The sequence below is a fragment of the Microtus oregoni genome, unplaced genomic scaffold, assembly GCF_018167655.1.
Source record: "Microtus oregoni isolate MIOR12 unplaced genomic scaffold, Mior012 000077F_ref0000221, whole genome shotgun sequence".
Classification (NCBI taxonomy): Eukaryota; Metazoa; Chordata; class Mammalia; order Rodentia; family Cricetidae; genus Microtus; species Microtus oregoni.
The window spans coordinates 5,307,367-5,333,818 of NW_024544029.1; the positions used below are offsets into that span (position 1 = coordinate 5,307,367).

Consider the following 26,452-nt stretch of genomic DNA (forward strand, 5'->3'; position numbering starts at 1 on the left):
GGGCCAAACAGTGCACGGAGCGTGAGGGGCGGGGCCTGCGTGCTGCGTCACCGCGTGCTCACGTGGCACGCCGTCACCGCGGCTAGCCGGGTGCGCGCGTTTTGGGCAAGTCCCGGGGTTCGCTTCCTAACTCTCGCTCAGGCTGCTCTCCGACGCCAGGCTGAGCTATTTGCTCTAAGTGTTCTGCAGCGTTGAGGTCCCTGACCTTGACCGGTACCGCTCTGTGCGCTGCGAGGCGAAAGGATGTTGGAAGGCTTTTATTCGTTTTTTTCAGTGTCTGGCCTCGGGATAGCATCGCACGAGCTGGGTGTTACCTCCAATCCCAGGAGGTGGAGGCAGAGGGAGCAGAAAGTAAAGGTTGGGCTAGGGAAGATCAATAGGAGAGCACTTACCTCGTATAGATGAAGGCCTGGGTTTGGTTCCCTAACGGAAAGTTTAAAGTTGTCCTCATACGACACTGCCTTAGAGTAGGCGGTGTTGGCCGGTGGTAGCGCAGGCCTTTAATCCCAGCAGAAGCAGGTGGGTCTCTGAGTTCAAGGCCAGTGTGGCCAACAGAGCTAGTCCAGGACAGCTAGGGCTGTTATGCAGAGAAACCCTGTCTCAACCCGCATCACCCCCCCCCCCGCAAAAAAAAAACAAGCCAGTTTGACCCTGTGACACACTAGGATCCTGCTTTAAACACGGTTGCCTAACATTTCATACACTGCTCTCACCTGTTCTAGTGATAAGTACGTCCCCACTGCACCACTACTGTCAGCCTTTTATTAAATAGGGTTTCACTACGTTACCCCGGGCTAGCCTTGAACTCCTGTCTAGCTTCAGCCTTCCAGGTTACAAAGGATAAAAGCCATGTACTACCATGCCCAGCTGGAGTAGCTAGCTCCTTAGCTTACTTTTTTTTTTTTTGTTTGTTTTTTTTTGTTTTTCGAGACAGGGTTTCTCTGTGGCTTTGGAGCCTGTCCTGGAACTAGCTCTGTAGACCAGGCTGGTCTCGAACTCCCAGAGATCCGCCTGCCTCTGCCTCCCGAGTGCTGGGATTAAAGGCGTGCGCCACCATCGCCCAGCCTCCTTAGCTTACTTCTGCTGTTGGGATAGAGGGGGAAATTTTCTGCTTGTGACACCCTCCCTTTATGGGCATTAGTGTTTTGCCTGCATATGTCTGTGTGAATATCATTTAAGTTACAGACAGTTGTTAGCCTCCATGTGGGTGCTGGGAATTGAACCCGGGTCCTTTGAAAGAGCAATCAGGGCTCTTAACTACTGAGCCATCTCTTCAGCTCCATAACATAAATAATAAAGTTATTTATTTATTATGTATACAGTGTTCTGTCTGTAAGACTGCCTGCAGGCCAGAAGAGGGCACCAGATCTCATTACAGATGGTTGTGAACCATCATGTGGTTGCTGGGAATTGAACTCAGGACCTCTGGAATACCCAGTGCTCTTAACCTTTGAGCCATCTCTCTGACTCCTTCTTTTCTTTTTTTCTTCTATTTAACTTTATTTTATGTGCATTGGTGTGAAGGTGTCAGATCCCCTGGAACTGGATCTTCAGACAGTTGTGAGCTGCCATGTGGATGCTGGGAATTGAACCCGGGTCCTCTGGAAGAGCAGCCATTGCTCCGACTCCTTTTCTATACTGCAAGCCATCATCCTTTCTCACACTGTAATCTTAGTAGCTTACTTTCTGCCTCTACTACTAATCACCGAATGGAGACAGCTATTGGTTACTGTGTTTGTGATTGAGTCACATGCCCACAGAAGCTCCCAGGTATAACGACTGAAGCTCTGAGGACAGAAGAAGCTTCACGTCCTGAACAGGTAAGCCTGTTTATGTGAGGATTTACATGAGAACACATCGCTGGCCATTATAGAGCCATTGTCACCTGGCTACCAAGTGCCTGATAAATCTGAAAAGTTTCTGCACCCCAATAAGTCTATTGGCCATGCATCAATCTAAATCAGACCACATCAAACCAAACTGGAAAAAGCCCAGATTTAATGAATAAAATGCTCCGGGATGATTTTCAGGCCCCCAAACACATGTTTTCTGGGGGGGGGGGCAGTTTAAATATCTTGTGGGAGTGGTCTTGAGTACCTCTGGGGGAGGAGCCATGTTTGGCAGGCTTTCTGAGATGAGGCGGGGGAGGGGGATTGAGGTGGAGCTTTCACCAGAACATTCTAGGCATTTTGGACGCATGGATACCAGGGGCTGGTATGGAGCTTCCACCAGAACAAAATCTTCTGGAGGAACACAACCTCTGGAACTTATTGTTGGAAACTTTCAATGTTTAGATGTCCATTCAGAAATAGCACAGACTAAAATCAACCTCTAAGTAGGAGTCCATGTGTCCATGTGACAGTTCTGAGATGGTCAGTAGCTGGTGGCATCAACCAGCCAACATATAAAATTTAAAGGTTCACATATCCTCCACATCATAGCATTTTTAAAAAAAATGATTTATTTTTATGTGCAGTGATATTTCATTTGTATTTTAATAAATAAACCTTGCCTGAAGATCAGAGAGTAAAACAGCCACACTGATCAGCTTTAACAGATCAGACAGTGGTGATACACACTTTTTTTGGGGGGGGGGCATTCGAGACAGGGTTTCTCTGTAACTTTAGAGCCTGTCCTGGAACTCACTCTGTAGACCAGGCTGGCCTCAAACTCACAGAGATCTGCCTGCCTCTGCCTCCTGAATGCTGGGACTAAAGGCGTGCGCCATCACCACCCAGCTGACATACACCTTTGATCCTAGTAGCTACACTAGTTGCATAGAAACTGGGCAGTAGTGGTGCACACCTTTAATCCCAGCACTAGAGATGAATATAAAATGGGAGGAGCCAGGTGATAGTGGCCCATAGTGGCCCAGCACTCGAGACAGGGGATCTACAAGGGCTAGTTCCAGGACAGGCTCCAAAACCCTGTCGAGAGAGAGAGAGAGAGAGAGAGAGAGAAAGAGAGAAAGAGGGGGGGGGAATAAAACCCAGTTGGGAGGAGACAGTCTTATACACAGTATACACAGTCTCATTCTGATTCCTGGAGGCAGGGTCACCATTACCATTTTGGACTGAGGTAGAGGTAAGAGCCAGTGGTTGGTTGTTTTGCTTTTCTGACCTTCAGGTTGAACCCCAATGTGTCTCTGGGTTTTTATTAATTGTGCTACATTTATGTGTGTTGATATTTTGCCTGCATGCATTTAAAGGGGAATATGCTATGGAGATTTGCATTGGTATGGATCTTGGTTTACTTATACAAATTTAAGGTGAATTTTGTTATATGTATATTTCTCCTCTTGATTAAGGTATTATTGTGTTTAGGCAGCTCATTTAAAAATGTAATGTATAGGGGCTGGAGAGATGGCTCAGTGGTTAAGAGCACTGACTGCTCTTCCGGAGGACCTGGGTTCAATTCCCAGCACCCACATGGCAGCTCACAACTGTCTGACACTCCAGTTCCAGGGGATCTGACACCTTCACACTGATGCACATAAAATGAATCTAAATAAATTATTTTAAAAAAAAATGTAATGTATAGCCAGGCGGTGGTGGCACATGCCTTTAATCCCAGCACTCGGGAGGCAGAGGCAGGCGGATCTCTGGGAGTTCGAGGCCAGCCTGGTCTACAAGAGCTAGTTCCGGGACAGGCACCAAAGCTACAGAGAAACCCTGTCTCGAAAAAACCCAAAAAAAAAAAAAGTAATGTATAATTTAAAAATATAGGTTAATAGATAATCATCTATAATAGTCAAGCTTGTAGTCATGTTGCTTAGATTTTCTAGATGTATAGAAATATATTTCAGTTAGATGGGTATTCTTCAAATCTTTCAGAGACCTTCAGAATATGGCATTTAAAATATTTTAATAACTTAAGACTTTTCATGCCAATCCTGGCAGCACCAATTACTTCAAAAGGAAGATAGGCACCGAAGAGGCTCCTTATGGAGTTTGCTAGCCATGTGGGCAAGAAACTGTTCCTGCCTGGACTGCTGAACTGGACATGCAGACCCACAGAGAAATGACTGCTGAACTTGCCTAAAGGTGAGACGGTCCTTCGGGGTTCCTGCTTCATAAAAGAATCTGCGAGACATTCTGCAGGAAACAGAAGAAAGTGACTGATAAACTGCCAATATAGGTGGAACTGTCTTTGAAATTTCCTGCTTCATGGAAAAGTCTGCCAGATACTATGGGCCTGTAGGCTGAAGATAGATGCCTCAACGATACAGAAGAACTTTGGGTGACTGTCCAGGTAGCGAGATATCTCTGTCAATTCTAGAGTTTTGGAAGTTGCTTACAATGCACTTCCTGTTTACTTCGGTAATATTATATCCTTCTGCAGTCTTTGATGAAGTTGAAGAATTTATAATTATAGTTTTCCTTAGTTATGATAAAAGATACTTGTTCTTATTGTATATAATTTTGTATTAGGCTTAGAACACTCTTATTTAAACAAAGGGGGAGGTACTAAAGGAAATCCTACAGCCAGCCCTTTAAGTTACCAGCCCACTGGGGCGTAGACTCTTAAACTATTTATGCCAATGTAAAGTATGAGTCTAGTCTCTTTTCCGGCTGCAGGATTTGGTTTCTGTTCTCTGTTCCAGCAGAGGATTCTGATTTGTGAATCTACCCCTAAATAAATGACGTCAATTATTCTCAATTCTGAGCTACATTTATGTGTGTTGGTATTTTGCCTGCATGTATGTCTGTGTGAAGGTATCAGACCCCTGGAGGGAGTTACTGACAGTTGTGAGCTGCCATGTGGGTGCTGGGAACTGAACCCAGGTCCTCTGGAAAAACAGCCAGTGCTCTTAACCGCTGAGCCATCTCCAGTCCTACATCATGGCAATTCTAATGACTCATAGCTTGTTGAAACAGAGTCTCATGTGGTCCAGGCTGGCTTTGAACTGCCCATGTAGCTGGGAACAAGTCTGAACTCCTCCTGCTCTGCTTCCCTAGGCTGGGATTACAAGTGTGCATCACCATGCCTGCTTTTCCTACTTGCTTTATCTTACCTATGTCATCTTTCAAAACTTAAGTTCAGGTCAGACAGAGTAACTCTCATCTCTAATCCCAGAACTTCCAAGGCTGAGGCAGGAGGATCATGATGGGTTTTGGGGCCAGCCTAGGTTAGAGATCATGACTTAAAAAAAGTAAAAATCCAACTTCAGTTCAGATGATGGCCTCCAGCTGGTCCTTATTGTCCTCCTTGTCTGTGTGCCTGCTCTCACCCACTGCTCCTAACTGCCCTATACATCATGACTGGTTCCTGCATCGCCCTAAAGGCACACCTTGTGTTTTCTCAAACACACTGTTCTTGGTGGGCATCACTTGGTAACAGTTTGTCAAGCTGGGGAGGCAGGGCCTCAATGCCAAAACAGCTTGGTCCATACTGAAAGAACTCCCTTCAGGTTTCCTGAGACCAGGAAATGCTAGAGCAAAGGAATCCTCACATCCAGGAAGACCGGAACTCAGCCCAGCTCAAGGAAGAAGAACGGAAGAAGAACGGCCTGCAACCGAGACGTGCCACAGGCTCAGAAGGCAGAAACTAAACATTTTACTCTGAGAAATCCTGAGAACTGGGTCAAGTGGTTAAGGATGTTTACAGCCAAGCCTGAGGACCTGTGTTGGGTACCTGGGATCCCACGGTACAAAGAGAATTGACTCCTGCTATCCACACAGGCACCACAGCGAGCTCCCCTCATCCCAACAAAATAAGTTAAAATGTAATAACCCTAAGGGGGAAAAAAAAGCAAGGGGCTGCAGACAGACAGCTTGTCAGTTAAGAGCACTATTGCTCTTGCAGAGAGGACTCAGGTTTGGTTCCCAGCACCCACATGGCGGCTCACAATCATCTTTAACTCCAGTTTCATGGGACTCAGTACCTTCTGGCCTTCCCAGGCATGCACTCAGTGCACATACATAAACCAGGCAAAACACTTATACAAAGATCAAAAATAGTAAAATAATATTTAAGAACAAAACCCAAGCTGGGCAGTGGTGGCACACACGTCTGAACCCAGCACTCAGGAGGCAGAGGCAGGCGAATCTCTTTGAGTTCGAGGCCAGCCTAGAATACAAAGCGAGTTCCAGGACTGCCAGAACTGTTAAACAAAGAAACCCTTTCTTAAGAAAACCAAGAAAGACAAAATGAAGTAAGAGGAGAGAGAGAAAGAAAAAGAAACCCAACTGGTTTACAAAGCAGCACTACTGTGCCCTGCCCCAGCTGCCTTCAGGGCACAGCTCTGGAGCTCTCTGCTGGGCCACCGCAGTCACCTTCTGTAGGTCCCCCAAAGGGGTGTGGCTAAGCGCTAGAGTGAATGCGAATGTGTAGCCTTCAGGAGACCTGGGTTCAGTCCCCACACCACACACACATAAGCAAAATGTGTGAAGGATTAAACACAATCAAGCATCAATATTTATTAACACAAGACAAAGGAAACACATTCAATGAGTTAATAGAACACTGTCCAGCCAGATGTTAAATTTAAAAATGTATATCTAATCTAATTTCAAATAAATAAAAAAAAACCTTTATACATAATTACACAGTACTATAGTTTGAATTTGACAGGGGTAAATATCACCTTGACAGAAAGTAAACAAAACAGCATTTATGACTAAAAACTTCATGTCTTTGCAGTCTCTTCCTCAGGACAAATCTTACTGCCCATCCTACACACGTCTAAGTCAGAACTGTTGAGTGAAAGCCAAGGCCTACTGTGCATATGGAGGACTGCAGCCGCCGGCTCCAGACACTCTGGGTTTCACATGAAAACATGACATGGACCACTCTAAGGCAGTTAGTTATACTGGAGTTCCAGGGTAAGAGGAATAAGTCCCCATTGCTTTACTTTAAAATTCTCGGATATTCAAGGAAAGTAACTTATTTGGCCAAGATACTGAGCACCATGCTTGGGGCAAAGACCTTAACAGGAGCCTAAGGCCTCAGGCCCTTGGGATTCCAGGAGAGCGTTAAGCAAGCACTGCCAAAGAACTACAGTGAGGAGACAGGCTTGGTTCTCAGCAGCTGAATCTGTACGACCGCACACTGAAGGACTTGTACTGGGGAGAACAGGGTCTCTGTGGGCATGGTGGGCATTCTGAAAGCTCAGATGCACAGGATGGCATGTGTGCAGCTGCTCCATCTCAGTCACTCTCCTGAGGGCCAGACAAAAGCTCACAGATTTCCAGATGAGAAGATTGCTCTTGCCAAGTGTGGTCGGTTGCACAAGCCTGTAATTTCGCCACTGGAAGGCTGAGGCAAGAGCCTCAAGTTTGAGGCCAGCAGGGGCTATACAGTAAAATCCTATTATACACACATAAACACAAAATAAAAACTAAAAAAAAAGAGTTTTCCTTTGTGTAACTAGGCTCAGCCTAGCCCCCATGTCCAGCGGTTAGGCAGGGCTGCAGGCTGTTTTGATTTGTTAATGACAGACTTCATTTCAAGGCTGCTTTCACTGTCAGTTCAGCCAGGAAGTTTCCAGTGCTGTGTAAGGAGAAACTCTTGTTAAGGTCTACTGCAGGGTCTAGCAGAGCCCATCGAGGAGGGAGCAGTGATGAGGCTCCCAGGGGAAGCGCTCAGTTGTTCTCTGCTAGTACAATCTGGGTTCAGGGGATGGGCCCAAAGCAAGGGAGGGCGGGGGAGACTAGTCATGGTCAGAAAGGGTCTGCTGCAATCTTAGCACTCTGGACAGGAAAGAAGAGCAGGGGTTCCAGGCCAGCCTGGGCTAGGAAGGGTGAGCTCACCATGGGTCCTATGTTCCACCCCAGCATCGTTTTTAAAAAGACGACCTGGCAATGACAACTTGACAATCACCCTAAGTACTGAGAGCTGGTCACAGTGAGATGACCAGGCTACAGTCCTGTGTGTGAAGGAATGATGACAGCCACTAGTCACATTTGGTCACTGAGGCCTGAAGTGGCTAGTCTGAACTAAAACATGTTTACTACACATAAGATTTCCAAAATTAAAAAAAATTCAATAATTTTATATCAATGAAATAGTACTTTTAGTAAATATATTAAAATCAATGCCATATTCTTTAAGAAATGTTTAGAAGATGTGTTCAGATGGGTAGTACAGTGGCGCACATATTTAATCCCAGCACTCAGGAAGCAGAGGCAGGAAGATCTTTGTGAATTTGTCACCAACCTGGTCCACAGAGGGAGGAGGCAGCTAGCGTTACACAATGAAAGCTCTTTTTAAAGCGTGGTTATTAGGGAAGTTGAAATTAGAGATGTGGCTCACATTACATTTACTGCAATGTGTTCCTGACTGGTGATACCAAGTTAATAATGTGCATTTGTAAGAGTTACCATTCAAGAGCCGCCTGTGGTGGTTCACACCCTTAAACCCAGCACTTGGGAAACAGGTGGATCTCCATGAGTTCAAGGCCAGCCTGCTCTACAGAGCCAGTTCCAGGCCAGCTAGGACTGTTACACATAGAAACCCTGTCTCAAAAAAATCAAAATTAAAAAAAAAGTTATCATTCAAGATGATAACTTAGAATTTGCAGATTATTGACATAGAACTGTTGACCAGGCCCCTGCTTTGCTTAATAAATCATCACAAACTGGTTTAAGAGTTTACTTATGACTGCAATCCCAGCACGGGGACGGTGTTCAGGGTTAGCCTGGGCTATGTAGAAAGACCTGTCTCAAAAAAAATAAACAAAGCAAAACAGTTTAAGACTTCTAAATTAAGCAGGCTGTTTCCTTTGTAGATGAAGGGGTCTCTGGATGGGACATCACCCTTCCCAGGAGACACCCCTTTCCTGTACACCCCAAAACCTCCCTCATCACATGCAAACCAGTCCTACCCAGAATGCAAAGGTCCTGAAGTAGAAGCTCTCTCTGGAGGTCCTCCTTCTGTGGAGCAGGAGCCGGGAGGATGAGGATATGGAGAAGGGGCCATAGCGGCTGAGTCATGAGCTTGAAGGCAACCCAGGAGTACTGCCCTGATGAAGAATCTGGTCTTTGCTTAATAAACCTTATTTTTAGGGTAATTACAAGTCTTACAAATTGCTTAAAAACACATTTAGTTTACAGGATGTTACAGTGGGGTAAATAACATGTATTATCAAAATAGTCTAAATAAATATTTACACAATAGACCGGAACGGGTCAAAGAGAACCGTTCTGACTTAACAGGTTAATTCTTTTACTTGAAGTTTTCTTTAATTTTTAAAAATATTTCTGTAAGAAAAAAATAATAAAATTTAACTATATTCAAATACATGAAGTTTCAGACCAAAGAAAGGGAACTGAGCCTAAGGTCAAACTCAGTCCCACACTGAGTGTGGCCCAGGCACCAGTTATTTCAAAAGAGTTTCTTGCATACATCAGACTTCCCTGTTTCCGAGGAGCCGGCTGGCTATCCTGGCAGCCCAGACTGGTTAGTGTTAAGATGTGCACATGTGGCCTACAGTCCATGAGCTCGCTCCTCAGTTTTCCTGGGTAGGGGAAGCTCTACATGTAATCTGCAGATACCGAGCATGGAAAGAGCACAACTCACAGTTATCCACAGTCACTCTAAACGCGGAGAGTTTCAACACTGGCCCGAGTGAACTACCATGGTTCCGTAGAGTAGGTTAGGAATTGATGAATCTTAGCTACCTCTAAAATCCCGAAATGAGATTTTTTTTTTTCTCAGCTCAGAGGAATGGGTTAAAGAATCCTTAGAAGCTTAAGCTAATTCTGGGAATACAAGTTTTGAAAACCAATGCAGGTAGCTCTCGTGCAGACAGGAGGCGCTGCCCTGCTGGGCCAGGCAGTCCTACCACACCGGGCGGTGGAAGCTCGGGCTACACCAGCTGCAGTTAGGCGAGCCGACTGCTCAGCTCCTTAGCCGAGTTATGCACACTCTTATTTACACGTTTAAACACGGGTCAGATGCTCGTGACTGACAACTAGCCGTACAGAGCAGCTCTCACGTGATCGTCTGATTTGCTATGGGCTGACTCAAGCTTGGCGGTTTCGATTGAAGAAACCTCGCAGAACACCTGACTACAGGAAAATGGCAAAATACAGTACAGAGTGGGGAACTGTGCACACAGATTACCCCTTCATATGAATTCATTAAACTCCCTTATAAAAGTCTAAAACATTAGGTAAAAATACAGGTATGTATACCAGTTGAGGAAAATGCAACATGCATGTAACTGCTTTAGTAACGTGCTGTCGCAGATGCCAGAGTCAGGTCTGACGCACTGCTAACATGTTTTCGTTGCAACCACAGAATTCCCCTTTCCTGGGTGTTCTGTGACTGCAGAATCCCACAAGATGAGATGAAGGCTACACTGGAGCCATCTTCATGTTAGCGGCAAGCCTTCCCCCAGCCACGGGTCTTCAGTCTGTCTGACACTCAGGACGGCCCCTACGGGCTGGCTACATGTTATAAGCCACATATATAGGGTCTAACTGGTCAGCCAGGAAGCTGTCTCGGAGGTGCATCCTCTGCTTCTCTCCTCTGGAGTTGATGGGGATGACCCCAGGGTCCACCACAACCACAACTCCAACGATGAGGTAATGTTCTTCTAGAACCACATTGGTCACCAGAGGAACCAGGTCCAGTGCTTCCTGCTCAGAGCCACACAGTTCCACCACCACCACGAGCAAGTTGGTCCACGTGAACACAGCACTGAAATCCAATGACACCCAGTTAACATTCATCCTTTAAAAATCCTTAGGATCTTGATTTTACAAGTATGGCTGCTGGCCTACATACACATACATACAGAGCCCGAGGCAGTCAGAAGAGACTGTCTGATCCCCTGGAAGTAGAGTTCCAGCTGGTTCCATGTGAGCTACCACACGGGTGCTGAGAAGAGAACCCACATCCCCTGCAAGAGCAGAAGTGCTCCTAACTGATGGGCCATCAATCCAGCCTCTTCATCTTTAAAACACTTCTTCGGCATTCAGTGTGGGCAGTGCACATGCGCATGGAGGTGGAGAGCTCAGTTGGCTCCTTCCCGGGTTCTGAGGATCCCGCTCAGGTCATCGGGCTTGGCAAGTGCCTTTACCGCTAGCCAGCCCTGCCTGGTCTTTGGAGATTGATGCCCATCCCCCATGAACTATCTTTTCTCCTGAATGTCAGAGGCCAGCAGCCATGTATGTGAACAGCCGACTAGCCGAGCCTTCCAGCAGTTTCTAAGTGTAGCACTGCCTGAACTGAGAACACACATGTCTGAGAGTTTGGGACTGGGTAGAAGGGTGTCACAGCAGCTGTTCAGGAAAGAAGGAATCAATACAGGTGCTTACAGCTTCAGAGAGAGGAGGCAGCGGTCCCTCGTTGTCCACCTGTCCCTTGTCCCGACGCAATCTTTACAGAGGTAAAAAGAGCCAGGTGTCCCTCCCATTTACTCTTGAGCTTAAGTGTGGTTTCTCTGTTTGGGACAGGGTCTCTCTAGCGAACGTGAGCCAGTATGTCTGACATTACTGCCCCATAAGATAGACTTTCTCTGTGTAGCTCTGGCTGTCTTGGAACTAGCTCTTGTAGACCTTGCTGGCCTCAAACTCACAGAGATCCGCCTGCCTCTGCCTCCCGAGTGCTGGGATTAAAAGTGTGCACTGCCAAGGCCTGGTTTACTTAAACCTTCTTGAACACAGTTTCTGTGGCTTGCAACGTCACCACTGTGTGAAAGTACTGTGAGGGACACACTTCCCACTGAGCAGACGACTCAGTCAGAAGGGATGGGCTGGCTTTCCATTTACAATGCTAAACAGATTTTTTAAACAATCCCATAGTAAAGATAGCTAGAAGTAATAATTAATTGTAATAAAGTCAAATATATAAAATCAGTTCTGACACCAGCTTCTCTACATGTTTTACAGAAGTCCTTTCATTTAAAGACGTTCTTGCCTTGATCAGTCTGGTTTAGGTCTAGAGAAAGATTCTGACCCAGGCAACATGAAGACCCTTTTTTTGTGTGTTTGTTTTGAGGCAGGATCTCTTCCTTGGGTAGCACAGAACAGCTCCAAATGTTCCTGTGTCACCCTCCTTAGTGCTGGCATACAAATACAGGCTGGCATGCCCAGCAAGGACATCTTTAGACAAAGGAGTATTTGGAAAGTATGAGCCGCTATCATAGAAAATGTGGTTACGCAACAAGGGACAAGCCGGACAAGGACAAAGGAGTTAAACAGGGAAGAAACACCACACATTAAAAACACAGAATAAGCCGGCCCATGGTGGTGCATGCCTTTAATTCCAGTACTTGGGAGGCAAGAGGCAGGTGGATCTTTGTGAGTTCAAGGTTAGCCTGGTCTACAGAGCGAGTTCCAGGACAGCCAGGACTACACAGAGAAAGAAACCTTGTCTCGAAACCACCCTCCCCCAAAAAAAGAGTAACTCAGAATAATACTTGGGAGGCAAAGGCAGGTGGATCACCTAATTTTGAGGCTAGCCTGGTCTACAAAGAGAACAAAGATAATTCCAGGATATCTAGGGCTATAGAGAGAGACCCTGTTTCAAAACAAATAAATAAAACCAAAAATGAGATGCTAGAGAGATGGCTCAGTGGCTAAGCGTACTAGCTGCTGCTTGAAAAGATGAGAGCTCTGACTCCAGAGCCTATTTTGGGTGACTCATAATCACCTGCGAGGCCAGCTGCAGGCCATCCAACATCTTTTCTGGACTTCATGGGTACCTTTGTACATGTGGCATATACTCACACAGACACCCAAGTTAAAAACAAAAATAAACAAAAACCCAGAATGACAACTAGTAGGTGAAACTCAGTGTTAATTCTAATGAATTTTCTGTCAGTATGAGGTCGGCTAATCCCTGATAAGGGAAATGCAGGTATGTTCCTGCAATGAGAAAACCAGCTGAGATGGCAACCCCAGCGATTTCACCTGCTTCCCACTGATGGTTTAAAAAGCACAGGCTGATTTGAGCCTTTTGGTGATTGGGAAGAACAAGGAAGTATGGGAAGGTGAGCCTTTATTATCAGTCATTTTTATCATTATAATTCATGAGAGAGGAAGCATATGTGTTTACTACAGCTCACATGTAGAGGTCAGAGGACAACTAGTGGGGGTTCTGGAAACTATACTCAAGTCACCAGACTTAGTGCTAAACACCTGACCTTCTGGGCCACCTAGCAATTTCAAGGTGAGTCTCTAAACTGGGTCTTTTGAGCCTAAAGTTATTTCCTTCCACATTATACTGACTTCCTGGAGGCAGGAGACCTGCTAATTCTTCTACCTATGAGAGTCTACCCTTACAAACAAACTCAGCCCACAGCTTCCCTCCATGTTCTTTTGGGTTCTGGTGAACAGGCTCTGGTGGCCACAGTGGAACGTGGAAGCACGATGGAAAGTGGTTCACATGTTTCCCTACTCTGGTTAGGTAGAACTGGACTAAATGGCTGATTAACTAAAGTCACAGTGAGAAAAAGGTGTGGGATTACCATTCAGCAATGCTCCTGTGGACTCGGGACACGGAGGTCTCGATGTCAATTGGGTGGTACCGCAATCCTCTCAGTTCCAGTGTCTCATCCAGTGCACCCACAACATACAAGGCATCATGGCGCTCTGAAAGAAAGAAGAGAACATGCTTCAGACGCCCACTAAATACCATAAAGTGTCGGCCTTAAGAGCACAGGGTTGATGTTGCCAGTCAGCTGGCTATGATTCTGGGCCTCCATGGACAGAGATGAGGTTAAATAGCTGCTATAAGGGATATACTGTTTAGTCTGGAATGGAGTCGGCTTGGTAAGCACGTTCCACACAGCGGTGCAAGGAAAGAGCTGACTCCACAGAGTCGGCCTCTGACCTCCACATCTGTGTGGTAGTATGCGTGAACACACAATTTTTTTAAGTTTTTTTGGTTTTTGAGACAGGATTTCTCTATGTAACAGACACGGCTGTCCTAGAACTTGCTTTGTAGATCCAGCTGGCCCCAAACTCATGAGATCCACCTGCCTCTGCCACCCTTGGGATTAAAGTCGTGTGCCACCACTACCCAGCATGATTTTAGTTTCCTATTGTGTGAATAGGTGTCTCTGTGTGTTTATGTGCCCTAAGAGTCCAGAAGAAGAGGTGGAATTACAGGTGGTTGAAAACCACTTGATGTGGGTGCTGGGAACTGAACCTGGGTCCTCTGGAAGAGCTGCAAATCCTCTAACAGCGGAGCCATTTCACTAGTATAAAAACTAAAAAAAAAAATTAAATGATTTTGCAAGGTAGTTGATATGGTGTGTGGTAATTGTTAGGTGCTAAAAATAGCCATTGTTAATACTATTATGTGATGGCAATTGTGCTAAGTGCTAGGGAGACACAAATGACAAAACATGGGTCTTGCTCTGAAGACCTAAATAGGGGCCAGTGAGACGGCTCAGCAGATGGAGGTACCTGTCAACAGGATACACACGGGGAAGGAATACCCAACCCTGCAAACTGTCCTCCAATCACACACATATTCTCTCACCCCTCCCGTCTCATGCTCAAGCATATATACATACAATAATTAGCTTAGCAACTAAAAATATTTTTTGAAAAGACCTAACTGGGGGAGATACAAACAGGAATATCCCTATAGCAAGTTAAGGGTAAGAAGGGCAGAGGTATAGCCAGATGGTGGTGGTGTTCACCTTTAATTCCAGCACTTGGGAGGCAGAGACAGGTGGATCTCTGTGAGTTGGAGTACAGCCTGGTCTACAGAGTGAGTTTCAGGACAGGCTCCAAAGCTATAAAGAAACCCTGTCTTGAAAAACAAACAACAACAACAAAGGCAGGCGTAGGCATAAAATCTGAGGAACTGGGGAGACCCATTAGTCCTAATCTAATCAAGGATTTAAAGAGAGCTTCTAGAATGTTGATGCCATGGTTGAGTTTTGACAAATGAACAAGAATTAGCCAGATATGAGAGAGGGGAGGGGAAGAGGAGGGGAAGTAGAGGGCCTGAGACAAAGGGGCAGTGGTCATGCACCACAGTTTCTAGACTGCAGGGCACAGAGACCAGCCAGGTCCAACCCAGCAAGCACACAGAAGGAAGGTAGCGTTTGCAATACTTTCCTGATGAGAGTAGATTTCTGATGATGAAATAACAGCAGAAACAAGGCAACCCGTTGAGGAATGATCTGCCCTCCGTGCTGGCACTGAATGCACCACAGCACTGAATGCACCACAGCACTGAATGCACCACACACAGCACCGAATGCACCACACACAGCACCGAATGCACCACACACAGCACCGAATGCACCACACACAGCACCGAATGCACCACACACAGCACCGAATGCACCACACACAGCACCGAATGCACCACACACAGCACCGAATGCACCACACACAGCACCGAATGCACCACACACAGCACTGAATGAATGCACCACACACAGCACTGAATGAATGCACCACACACAGCACTGAATGCACCACACACAGCACTGAATTGCACATCATTTCCGTGAGGCAGAGGACACCATGTTGACATTTACTAGAGTGGAGTGGCCGCTCACTGTCACCTGGTCAAGGACTACAGCCCTCATCTCCCCAAGAACTACGAAGAAACGATACACACTGCTCAGATCAGGAGAAATGGTGTGGTCTGGCTGAGGCCTTACAGCTCATGGTGTTTTCAGTGTACAAATACAGCTAGTGTTGAGAATTCTGCAGTGGCTCCCAGTGCCAGTGAGGAGGAGCCAGGATGATTGGGTGGGCAGAGGACGACATTAGGTACTCCTCTGAGTGTTGCCAAAAAGCAGGTTTGACCCACTTCCAAAACAATTCCCAGGCCAAGCAGGGTAATGCACGCCTTTAATCCCAGCACTCTAGAGGCAGAGGCAGGCGGAGCTCTGTGAGTTGGAGGCCAGTCATGCTATGTAGTAAGACCATTAAAAAAAAAAAAACAAAACCAACTCGCTCTCAGTGATAAAGGATGTTTCTGTTTCTCCAGGACTCAATGGCGTGCCAGGGGAGAAGAGACGAGGAAGAGCTAGTTATCCCAGGCTTGCTCAGCACTGGTGTCAGCCCTGAGAGAGTTCCGCTGTGACTGGAGTTACAAGCTGCTCCAGTATCCTGTTCTAGGGCGCTCCTGCCACAGTCTAGAGGGCTTCTCTTCCTGACAGTCCTCAGAGGGCTATGTGACTCCATTATGTGCTCAGGGCGCAGAGGGGGACTCTATACTCCACAGGTGGGTGGAACAGCCTGGCCAGTGTTACGCAAACAAGGAAGTTGGGAAGAGAACAGGGGTGGAAGTTACCTCCAGTGGCTGCTGTAAGCTCCGTCCTGCGGACAAACCCAAGGTATCCTGTCCGGGCCCAGAGGGTCTGCGCAGCATCACCGAAGCTCAGGCGGGTGTTGAAATGGTCAGCTTGAAGAGTCTCACTATCGTAGATGGTATAGTAGCCACTAGCTGTATGGGGGCTATTCACCCAGATCTACAAGAAGAGGAAAGATGATGACGTCAGTTCAATTCTTGTGGGACTTATTTTTTAAATTTTTTATTTTATAAGCATTGGTGTTTTGCCACGGGTGTCAGGTCCCCTGGACCTAAACTGGAATTATAGACAGTTGTGAGCTGCCATGTGGGTGCTGGGAATTGAATCCGGGTCCTCTGAAACAGCAACCAGCATGCTTTTTTTTTAAAAAAGGTTTATTTATTAATTATGTATACAGTGTTCTGTCTACCTGTATGCTGAAGGGCAGATCTCCTTACAGATGGTTTTGAGCCACAATGTGGTTGCTGGGAATTGAACTCAGGACCTCTGGAAGAACAGTTAGTGCTTTTAACCTCTGAACCATCTCTCCAGGCCTCAGATTTTCTTTTTAAATCTCATTTTCATATTAACAATGCAAGCACAACAGTAAGTAGCTGATATCTGCCAGCATGTACTTCCTGCCAGACTCTGTCAGCTCTGAGACAGTCACATCGTTATCTTTCTCACCATACAGGGAGAAAGAAAAGTCTAAAAAACGTCTGTAATCGAAATAACAAAACAAAACAAACCCCCCCCCCAAAAAAAAAAACCAAGATGAGCAGTGGTGGCGCATGTCTTTAATCCCAGCACTCGAGAGGCAGAGGCAGGTGGATCTCTGTGAGTTCGAAGCCAGTCTGGTCTACAAAGTGAGTTCCAGGACAGGTTCCAAAGCTACACAGAGAAACCCTGTCTTAAAACTGTTCCCCTTCCCCAAAACAACAACAAAAACTCCTCTAAGATGCAGGACTACAAAGGAGCCCCAAGACCAGTGGCTAGCACCAGAGGCCGGACTCTTAACCACTAGGCTGCACTGCTCCCCTGGGTTCATTCTCACCAGCTCAGAGTCCCACAAAGACACTAAAGCACAACTACTACACGTGTGGTGTAACCATGGCACCATGCTCTGGGGATGCCAGGGCACTTGAGCTCACAGTGTTAACAGGCCAGCAGCTGTCATCTAGGATAGTACCAGCTACCACTAGGTTTCTTGAAAACTTGAGAGACTGTTTCTGTGCTTTGCAGATACAGGGATAATGCGTTCAAATATGACAGCATTTATTCCTTCTGTGAGGTGCATGTCATCATTATTAAAGCTCAGCAAACAAGTCTAGGGAAGAAAGCAGCCTGCCCAGCTTTGACAGGCTAGTCACTGGCTGTGCTGGTGTGAGTCAGAATGTCCCCCATAGGCTCAGATATCTGTGGCACCATTTAAAAGGATTAGAAGGATTAGGAGGTGTGGCTTTGTTAGAAGAAGTATGACACTGGGGGGTGGACTCTTAACATTTATGTGAATTTAAAAATGTATACACGTTGCTGGGCGGTGGTGGCACATGCCTTTAATCCCAGCACTTGGGAGGCTGAGGCAGGTGGATCTCTGTGAGTTCAAGGCCAGCCTGGTCTACAAGAGCTAATTGCAGGACAGGCGCAAAAGCTACAGAGAAACCCTGTCTCAAAAAAACAAAACAACAACAACAACAAAATGTATACAGGGCTGGAGTGATGGCTCAGAGGTTAAGAGCACTGACTGCTCTTCCAGAGGTCCTGAGTTCAATTCCCAGCAACCACATGGTGGCTCACAACCATCTGTAACAGATCTGGTGCCCTCTTCTGGTCTTCAGACAAAACATTGTATACATAATAAATAAATTATAAAAAAAATGTATAAACATGGCTCCTGTTGGTTCCAACCCTTCACAGGTGGGAACAGGTAGCATTTGGCTGGTTTGCTTTTAGCTAAGGGGATGGTAGTGAACAAACCTGAGACTATTTCTACCCAGTCTTGATCATCAGCCTCTTCCTTTTGCCCCTTCCAGAAAAAATAGATATTCCCAATGGAGGGAGTAGAGTTCATTCAATCTAGTTCTGTTTGCTTGTAGTGTGGTTCCTAAAATCTTTAAAATCTTGGCTACCGATATGAGAGTGAACATGAGATTCACACCTCCCTCCCACAGGTGAGAGGCCTGACTTCAGAGTGAACATGAGATTCACACCTCCCTCCCCCAGGTGAGAGGCCTGACTTCAGAGTGAACATGAGATTCACACCTCCCTCCCACAGGTGAGAGTCCTAACTTCAGAGTGAACATGAGATTCACACCTCCCTCCCCCAGGTGAGAGGCCTGACTTCAGAGTGAACATGAGATTCACACCTCCCTCCCACAGGTGAGAGTCCTGACTTCAGAGTGAACATGAGATTCACACCTCCCTCCCCCAGGTGAGAGTCCTAACTTCAGAGTGAACATGAGATTCACACCTCCCTCCCCCAGGTGAGAGGCCTGACTTCAGAGTGAACATGAGATTCACACCTCCCTCCCACAGGTGAGAGTCCTAACTTCAGAGTGAACATGAGATTCACACCTCCCTCCCACAGGTGAGAGTCCTGACTTCAGAGTGAACATGAGATTCACACCTCCCTCCCACAGGTGAGAGTCCTGACTTCAGAGTGAACATGAGATTCACACCTACCTCCCCCAGGTGAGAGTCCTGACTTCAGAGTGAACATGAGATTCACACCTCCCTCCCACAGGTGAGAGTCCTGACTTCAGAGTGAACATGAGATTCACACCTACCTCCCCCAGGTGAGAGTCTCCCACAGGTCCTTTGGTCTCAGGATTAACAATAACAACTTTTACTCCAGGTAAGATCTAAGAATCAAAGGAGAAAGACAAATGCTCAGTTCAGTCAAAGCTCCCAGCTCTGACTGTGCCTTCACTTACTGTCAAAAGCCTATCTAGCATGCCTGAGGACTGGCTTCAACCACCAGCCCCGCAAAATAACCAATGACCTCTAGGACCTGAGCCTTTACCTCTGGGACTAAAATGGCAGGAGCCGCCATTACTCAAGGTGCCCTGATGTGCTTTTCTGTTTGTCCCTGGTCAATATTCCTCATTTTGGTTGAGACCTAAGGACCAATAAGTTCCACTCTCCAACTTAAGCAGACGCAGACTGCCATCTCTTCAGAGGATGAAAAACTTCTGCCCAGGGTCACAACAGTGAGACTGGTACCCTTCTGGGTAAATCTTCTCCAAAGTTAAAACAGCAGGGGAGCCCAATTGGAGACCACACCATAGTCAATGGGGGCTACAGGCTGGGGAGCTGCAGAAGCGAGAACACAGAGAAGGACCCCATGCCCTCGCATCTCAAGAGACGTCATACTTCTATCTTCAGGAAGGAAAAGAAACTAAGTGCTGATGAGCAAATGGCTCAGGCTTTCCAGAAGGTTTATCTGGGGTCAGGACTGTGGCTCAGCAGTGAGCTGCTTGCTTAGTATGTACAAGGACGTAGCTGGGCAAAAAGACAGGTGGGCTGGCCAGCCGTTCTGGTCACCCGTCTCACCTTGTTGAAATTGTTGGGTTGGGTCTCTAAAGTCTGAGACTGGCTACCAGGGCGTAAATATCTAAAGCCGGGAGGAAGGGAATGAAAGGACAGTTCCCTGAGCCTCAGCCTGCCCTCATGACATGACATTCCTGAAGACTGTGCACCCAACTGCCGACATGAGGCAGTTAATGGCACAGTCCACACAAGCAGTTCACACAGCAGAAAAACTAACGTCGGCTTCCTCTGGGGTGACATCTGCTGGATAGATTAAGTAAGATCTCCTTTGACTTTTTCTTCTATCTGTGCCTCACAATGTCTAGGAGGAAGCTTGAGAGGTTATCACAATCCTGTTCTCTGTCTGGACAGTGTAGGGCAGAGGGACATGTGGGTGGTGGAGATGCTGAGGGTAGGGATGAAGTGGTGAGGACAGAGAGGATGGGGATGAAGTGGTGAGGATGGAGAGGACGGGGATGAAGTGATGAGGACGGAGAGGATGGGATGAAGTGGTGAGGATGGAGAGGATGGGGATGAAGAGGACGGGGATGAAGTGGTGAGGACAGAGAGGATGGGGATGAAGTGGTGAGGATGGAGAGGATGGGGATGGAGAGGATGGGGATGAAGTGGTGAGGATGGAGAGGATGGGGATGAAGAGGATGGGGATGAAGTGGTGAGGACGGAGAGGATGGGGATGAAGTGGTGAGGATGGAGAGGATGAGGATGGAGAGGACGGGGATGAAGTGATGAGGACGGAGAGGATGGGGATGAAGTGGTGAGGATGGAGAGGACGGGGATGAAGTGGTGAGGATGGAGAGGACGGGGATAAAGTGGTGAGGACAGAGAGGATGAGGATGGAGAGGATGGGGATGAAGTGGTGAGGATGGAGAGGATGAGGACGGAGAGGACAGGGATGAAGTGATGAGGACAGAGAGGATGAGGATGGAGAGGATGGGGATGAAGTGGTGAGGACAGAGAGGACGGGGATGAAGTGGTGAGGACAGAGAAGATGAGGACGGAGAGGATGGGGATGAAGTGGTGAGGATGGAGAGGACAGGGATGAAGTGATGAAGTATGTTCCCTGCACAGGCACAGCTGCTCTGCTCCCCCACAGTTGGCACCTCCTGACTTGCCTTTCAACTTTGATGTTGATATAGAACTGACTTTTTTTAGGTGCTGCTTATCTATGCACTTGTACACAACGAACACATTTCGCTGGTTTATCAGTGAGAATGGCAGGCCATGGGTCTAAACAATATGGAGATGAGAGCACGTCTGTCTTCATGACCATGTACGCTGAATGAAGCCATCCACTTAGATGAGACTGTGGAATTAACCTCAGGCTCTCCCTCAAGCTTCAGCCTACCCACCCCCCACCCCCCACCCCCCACCCCCCCCCGCAAGCAGCTGGCAGAATAGAGTACCTTTCCAGACTCGGAGAGCAGGAGGCTCTGGGGGGCACCCCGTTCCACAAGTCGGACCCTGCAGAGAAATAGCAGTTAATGTATGCAGTCTTTCTAAAACTGGGTTCATCACTATGGTTGCCTCTGCAAGGCCTCTAAGTGGTACCATCTGTTCCCAGCAGAGCAGGGCTTGCTTACACTCTGCACTTTTTTGTTGTTGGTTTTGGTTTTTTTTTTTTTTTTTTTTGGTGGTGTTGTTGTTTTGTTTTTGTTTTTTGTTTTTTTGAGACAAGGCTTCTCTGTGTAACAGTCCTGCCTGGAACTAGTTCTGTAGACCAGGCTGGCCTCGAACTCACTGAGATCCACCTGCCCCTGCCTCCCGAGTTTTAGAATTAAAGGTGTGCGCCACCACCGCCCGACTCACTCTGCATTCTTGATGCTATGTCAGACAGATTTTGGTGAGGGTGTTAACAACATCCTGGCCCTATTTGCTACACAAGTGTTTCAGGCATGGTGAAGTCTTTGGAGAAGAGGGGCAAATCTCTCCAGTGCAAGAATGCTGCATAAGCATGAGAACATGAGTATCAGCCTCAGCATCATGTAAGAAGCCAAGTGTGCTGGGAAGTGGAGACCAGTGTCTCCATGGGGCTAGCCCGCTTAGCAGGATTGGTAAGCCACAGGTCTCAGAGAGAGAGCCTTGTCTCACAAAACAAGGTGCATGTTCCTTGAGTAAATGAGTAACAAGACCTGGGGTTGTCTTCTGGCCTGCACAGACATACAGACACAGGGACATACAGACACACATGCCTAATCACCATGGTGCAGCCTAATGTATACCTGGGTACACTAGGGACCAGCCACCAGCCTGGAGTGCAGTGGACTCAGTATCTTAGCAGTGTGCACTGTGAGACAGAGTTAAAATCTTCTGAGCTAGAGAGGAGCTGGCTTTACAACCCTGGAGTTAGACGCGGTGCTGTTTCAGAGACCCTGTCCTGCTACATTTATCATCGCTCTCATTTTTATTTTTAAACTGCAGAGCAAAGACATTTTTTTTTTAATGTAGACAGAGACTTTCTGTATAGCTCTGGCTGTCCTGGAACTCTCTATGTAGACCAGGCTGGCATGAAACTCTCAGAGATCTGCCTGCCTCTGATTAAAGGCATGCACCACCATGCCCAGTTCCACAAAAGTATTTTTATATAGCTAGGAACGAAGATTACATTTTAATTACAGAACAAAGCAACAAGCCATGCCTGGTCCACACGTCTGTAAAAATCTAGCAGAATGAGAGGCAGGAAGATGACTGTAAATCTGAGGCCATCTTAGGCTACCTAAGAAACTGGCATTTCAAACCCTATCCTACCCCTTTGAATGGAAACAAACAAAATAAAAATGAAAACAAAAACCCACCAAATGCCAATGAAGCTTTCATTTTATAAGAAAAAATTCTATCATTTATTAATAATAGACATGAATCCTTTCCCTTCCTCCACCAGCCCTGGAAATCCAGACACGAAGAGGACGGGGTGCTGACCCTGAGGCCGAGCCCTTTGCTCACCGTACCTATCATGTCTCAGCGACTTCAGGTCTACATACACAGTCGTCGGATCAGGCCCCGAGGTTCCCTAAAGAAGAACAAACCAGCACATGTTTATTTAAGGCTAAGTGAGTGGCTCTGTACCACATCTCACAGAAGCATGGAGGCCCCTGAAACCTTCACTCTGGCAAAGCCAGAAGATGGGGAATCTTGGCCCTGGCATCCTTAGATGTCTCTGAAGCAATGGAACAATAGCAAATGCAGGGGGCTTTCCTGCGCAGGTGCAGGGCTCAGAGTAGGGACGAGAGAAGCCACCATGCCAAAAGAGATGGGAGCAAGGGACACAATGAGATTCCACAGCAAAGTATCGTGACACTTCCTGCAAGTCACTTGACCATGGTCACAGGAGCGCTCCAAGTCTTGGCCGCCTTCTTTCTCTCTTATCCTTGCACTCACCGACCTCAGGAGCCTCCAAGCAGCATGAAATCAGACTGCTCTAGACCCACCAAGAACAACAGGGCAAAAGAATAGATGCAGGTTGATTTTTAAAAGGCAAAACATGTAGGAGACAGGAAAAAAAAGAAGGCTGCTATGTATTAGCTGGGCTTGGTGGCATACACCTTTAATCTGCACTCAAGAGGCAGAGACACGTGGAACTGGATCGCTGAGTTCAAGGCTGGCCTGGCCTACACAGAGAGTTCCAGGGCAGCCAGGGCTATACAGAGAAACCCTGTCTCGGGAAAAAAAAAAAAAAAGAGTCTGTATTCTGTATGTATACTGTATCTTAATTACTAAAATGCAGGCAGGACTTGGAGAAGTCCTGGAGCTCTTCACTCCAGAAGAAAGCATCACTCTGGAGCCTGCTGGCCTGCTTTACTAACAGCAAGAATGAGCTCACGGAGTTACCTGTAAACATATTGCTACGTTGACTCTGGAGCCGAACGTGGTGCTGACAGCTCGAGGGGACAGACCAACGTCTTTAAAGAGCTTGGAGAAGGACTGCTGCAGGGTGATGCGTGGTCGCTCCTCTGCGACCACCACACAGGTCCTGATGCAGGAGAGGTTGATCCCTCTGGTCTGGAAGAAACATGGTTAAGAAGATTCCTTTTTGCTCAGGAAAAGTCAAGAGCTACTTTCTTAGCCCAGAAATGGAGAAAGGCAGCTTCTGAAAGGAAATGCTAAAACACCTTCCACAGTCAATTACCCCCGGGACATCTGATGTGCTCTGTGCCTGCTGTGATAGGGCCAGGGTTGGGTAGAAAAGCACTAGTCATTGCCAAAACCCCAAACTCAAGTTTTTCTTTCTGTGGTAGTGTGTTTCTGGTCCTGCCCACTTTCCCTCACGTTTCTCCTCATTTATTAGGACCTTGGACACTAACTTTCTACCTCTTGTTTTAGTTCTTGGGGTCCTATTTCTCTGTTAAAGAGAATTTAGTACTTGACTTCCTCACATATGGTCACTGGAAACACACATAAGCCCTTTTCTTTAGGGAGTACCCAACCTCAGTATTCTGAGGTTTTCATTTTACTAGGAAGAAAAAAAAACTATCAGAGGTAAGTTTCCCATACTATTATATAAATCAATCCCCACCCCTCCACAAAGAATAAAATTAGGCTTTGTAAGAATGCATTAAATTAAGGAAAAGTAAAGTTAAACTCTCTGATCTTTACAAAATAGCCTCCCAGTCATCTGGCTAGAAAGAAGACAAAGGGCAGACAAGCTGGTCTGTCTACCTCCCTCTGCGCCAGCATTATAAGCCCTGGCCTTCATCAAGCCTCTTAGGGCATCACTTGCTGGGGCTGCTCCTCACCTTTAGCACCTCCACTTGGTTCCCCAGCCCTTTAGTGCAGAGCTCCATCACGGAGTAGGAGCAGAAAGTGTCCCTTATCTTGTACTGGTTGACGGTGGCGAGCCAGAGGAAAAGGTTGTTTTCCAGCTCCAGAGGAGGAATCAAGACGGACTGGTGCCCGGAGTAGACACTGCAAAGAATAAGTGGAGAGCTGACTTGCGCTTACTCTCTGCACCAGCAGGGCAGAGGCAGCAGAGGGCCACGTTAGGGACAAGGCTGACCATTCATCCCGTTTCTGCACGACTTACAAGACATGTGACCACAAAAACAAAGTATGCTACGGTAGGACGATCCAAGAGCACAGGATAAAGACAACCACTCAAACTGAGAAAGTGGGGAGCACTCCAGATGAGTGTCTACAAGTGGGAAGGCAGAGGAAAAGCGTGTAGGGTGTGCGTAACATTCCTGGAACAGACGCACAGGATGAGGCCAGGAAGGCTGAAGCAGTCGTGAAAGGTCTCACACCAAGTGCAGCTTTAAGCTGCTATAAAACCACCATGGCATAGGTTTTGGAGCTGGAGCTACTGAAGACTGGGAGACAGTTAGACGGGCTGCGGAGTCTGGGCAAGGGATGGCGACAGATGAATCCCAACAGTGCAGCAAGAGAAAACGAAAGGAATGTGGAGTCGCCGAGAAGATCTACAGCCACGACCTCTAACCTCTAAACTCAGTACCACCAAGAGTCCAGCAACACCAGAATTGGGGTCTGGATCAATCCAGTCTAGAAGACCTCATCAGCTTTTTCTTCCATGTACAATGGGTAATTTGCCAGGGTATAAAAATACAATAATCCCTCTAGCCCACAAGAAGAGACCTTGATCTCATGGTCAACCTTCCATTTTAGTCTCCTGCTAGACTCACAGGATCAAGCCATCATACCTCGTTCTGTTGTTGTTTTGCTTCTTTTCCTTTTTAAAGGAGACTTGTATTTATTTATTTTAGTTTTTCAGGACAGTTTCTCTGGGTAGCCCTGGCTGTCCTGGAACTAGCTCTTGTAGACTAGGCTACTCTCAAACTCACAGAGATCTACCTACATCTGCCTCCTGAGTGCCAGGATTAAAGGTGTGTGCCACCACTACCTGGCTATTTTATTTTATGTGCATGAGTACTTTGTTTGAATGTACATAAGTGTATCATGTGTGTGCTGTGGGAGTCAGAAGTGGTGCAGCTCTCTGAGAACTGGAGCCACAGAGTCTTTTACAAGAGTAGCAAGGGCTTTTAGCCATGGAGCCATCCTCCCCAGCCACTTCTTTTCCTTTTAGAGGTGTGGTCTTGTTATAAACCATGCTTGCCTTATGATTCTCCTGCCTTAGCCCCTAGAAATACAGGTAGACATTCTTGGTCTTGTTGAAATGTTCCAAGACCCAACAGTGACTTTACGGCATAGCTGGGTAATAGGACAACTGAACCAATGAGCATTGCATGTAACTGGCAGAGGAAGCTGAAGATGACACCCACATTCTACTCTGGCCCCGCAGACAGCCACACCCCAATGAAGACATGTAACTGGCAGAGGAAGCTGAAGATGACACCTACATTCTACTCTGGCCCCGTGGACAGCCACACCCCAATGAAGACAGGGACACAGGAGAGACAGGCACTTGGAAACATTCTTGGCATCTCTACAGGAAGTGAAAATTCAGGCCTGAGATACGGTTTTCTGGCAGGCAGTGAAAAGAGCAGAGACTTGCCAGTCCTCAGGAAGTAATCTGGTCAAGGCAAACTGCTGCGTTCCAGCCACATGATGTCACTGCATCCCTCTATGCTCTTCCTGCCCAGCCTAGGGCATGTCCTGCTGTTGTCACTGCATCCCACCATGTCCTCCTGCCCAGCCTAGGGCACGTCCTGCTGCCGTCACTCATCCCACCATGTCCTCCTGCCCAGCCTAGGGCATGTCCTGCTGTTGTCACTGCATCCCACC

At 47.0% G+C, this 26,452-nt stretch overlaps 1 protein-coding gene across 5 annotated transcripts in view; it reads right to left on the bottom strand.

Annotated features, from left to right (window-relative positions):
* Nucleotides 1-6,404: 6,404 nt before the first annotated feature.
* Dip2b (disco interacting protein 2 homolog B) overlaps nucleotides 6,405-26,452 on the bottom strand; it is a 186,819-nt gene continuing 166,771 nt past the window's right edge. For all 5 annotated transcript variants that reach the window (XM_041642505.1, XM_041642503.1, XM_041642501.1 and 2 more), the window contains 8 exons: nucleotides 24,493-24,661; nucleotides 23,588-23,758; nucleotides 22,708-22,769; nucleotides 21,166-21,223; nucleotides 19,000-19,074; nucleotides 16,216-16,393; nucleotides 13,418-13,541; nucleotides 6,405-10,644 (listed from right to left, as the gene is read on the bottom strand). In XM_041642505.1, coding sequence (XP_041498439.1) covers nucleotides 10,392-10,644; nucleotides 13,418-13,541; nucleotides 16,216-16,393; nucleotides 19,000-19,074; nucleotides 21,166-21,223; nucleotides 22,708-22,769; nucleotides 23,588-23,758; nucleotides 24,493-24,661 — 1,090 coding nt within the window. In that variant the 3' untranslated portion in view covers nucleotides 6,405-10,391. The remainder of the gene's footprint in view (nucleotides 10,645-13,417; nucleotides 13,542-16,215; nucleotides 16,394-18,999; nucleotides 19,075-21,165; nucleotides 21,224-22,707; nucleotides 22,770-23,587; nucleotides 23,759-24,492; nucleotides 24,662-26,452) is intronic.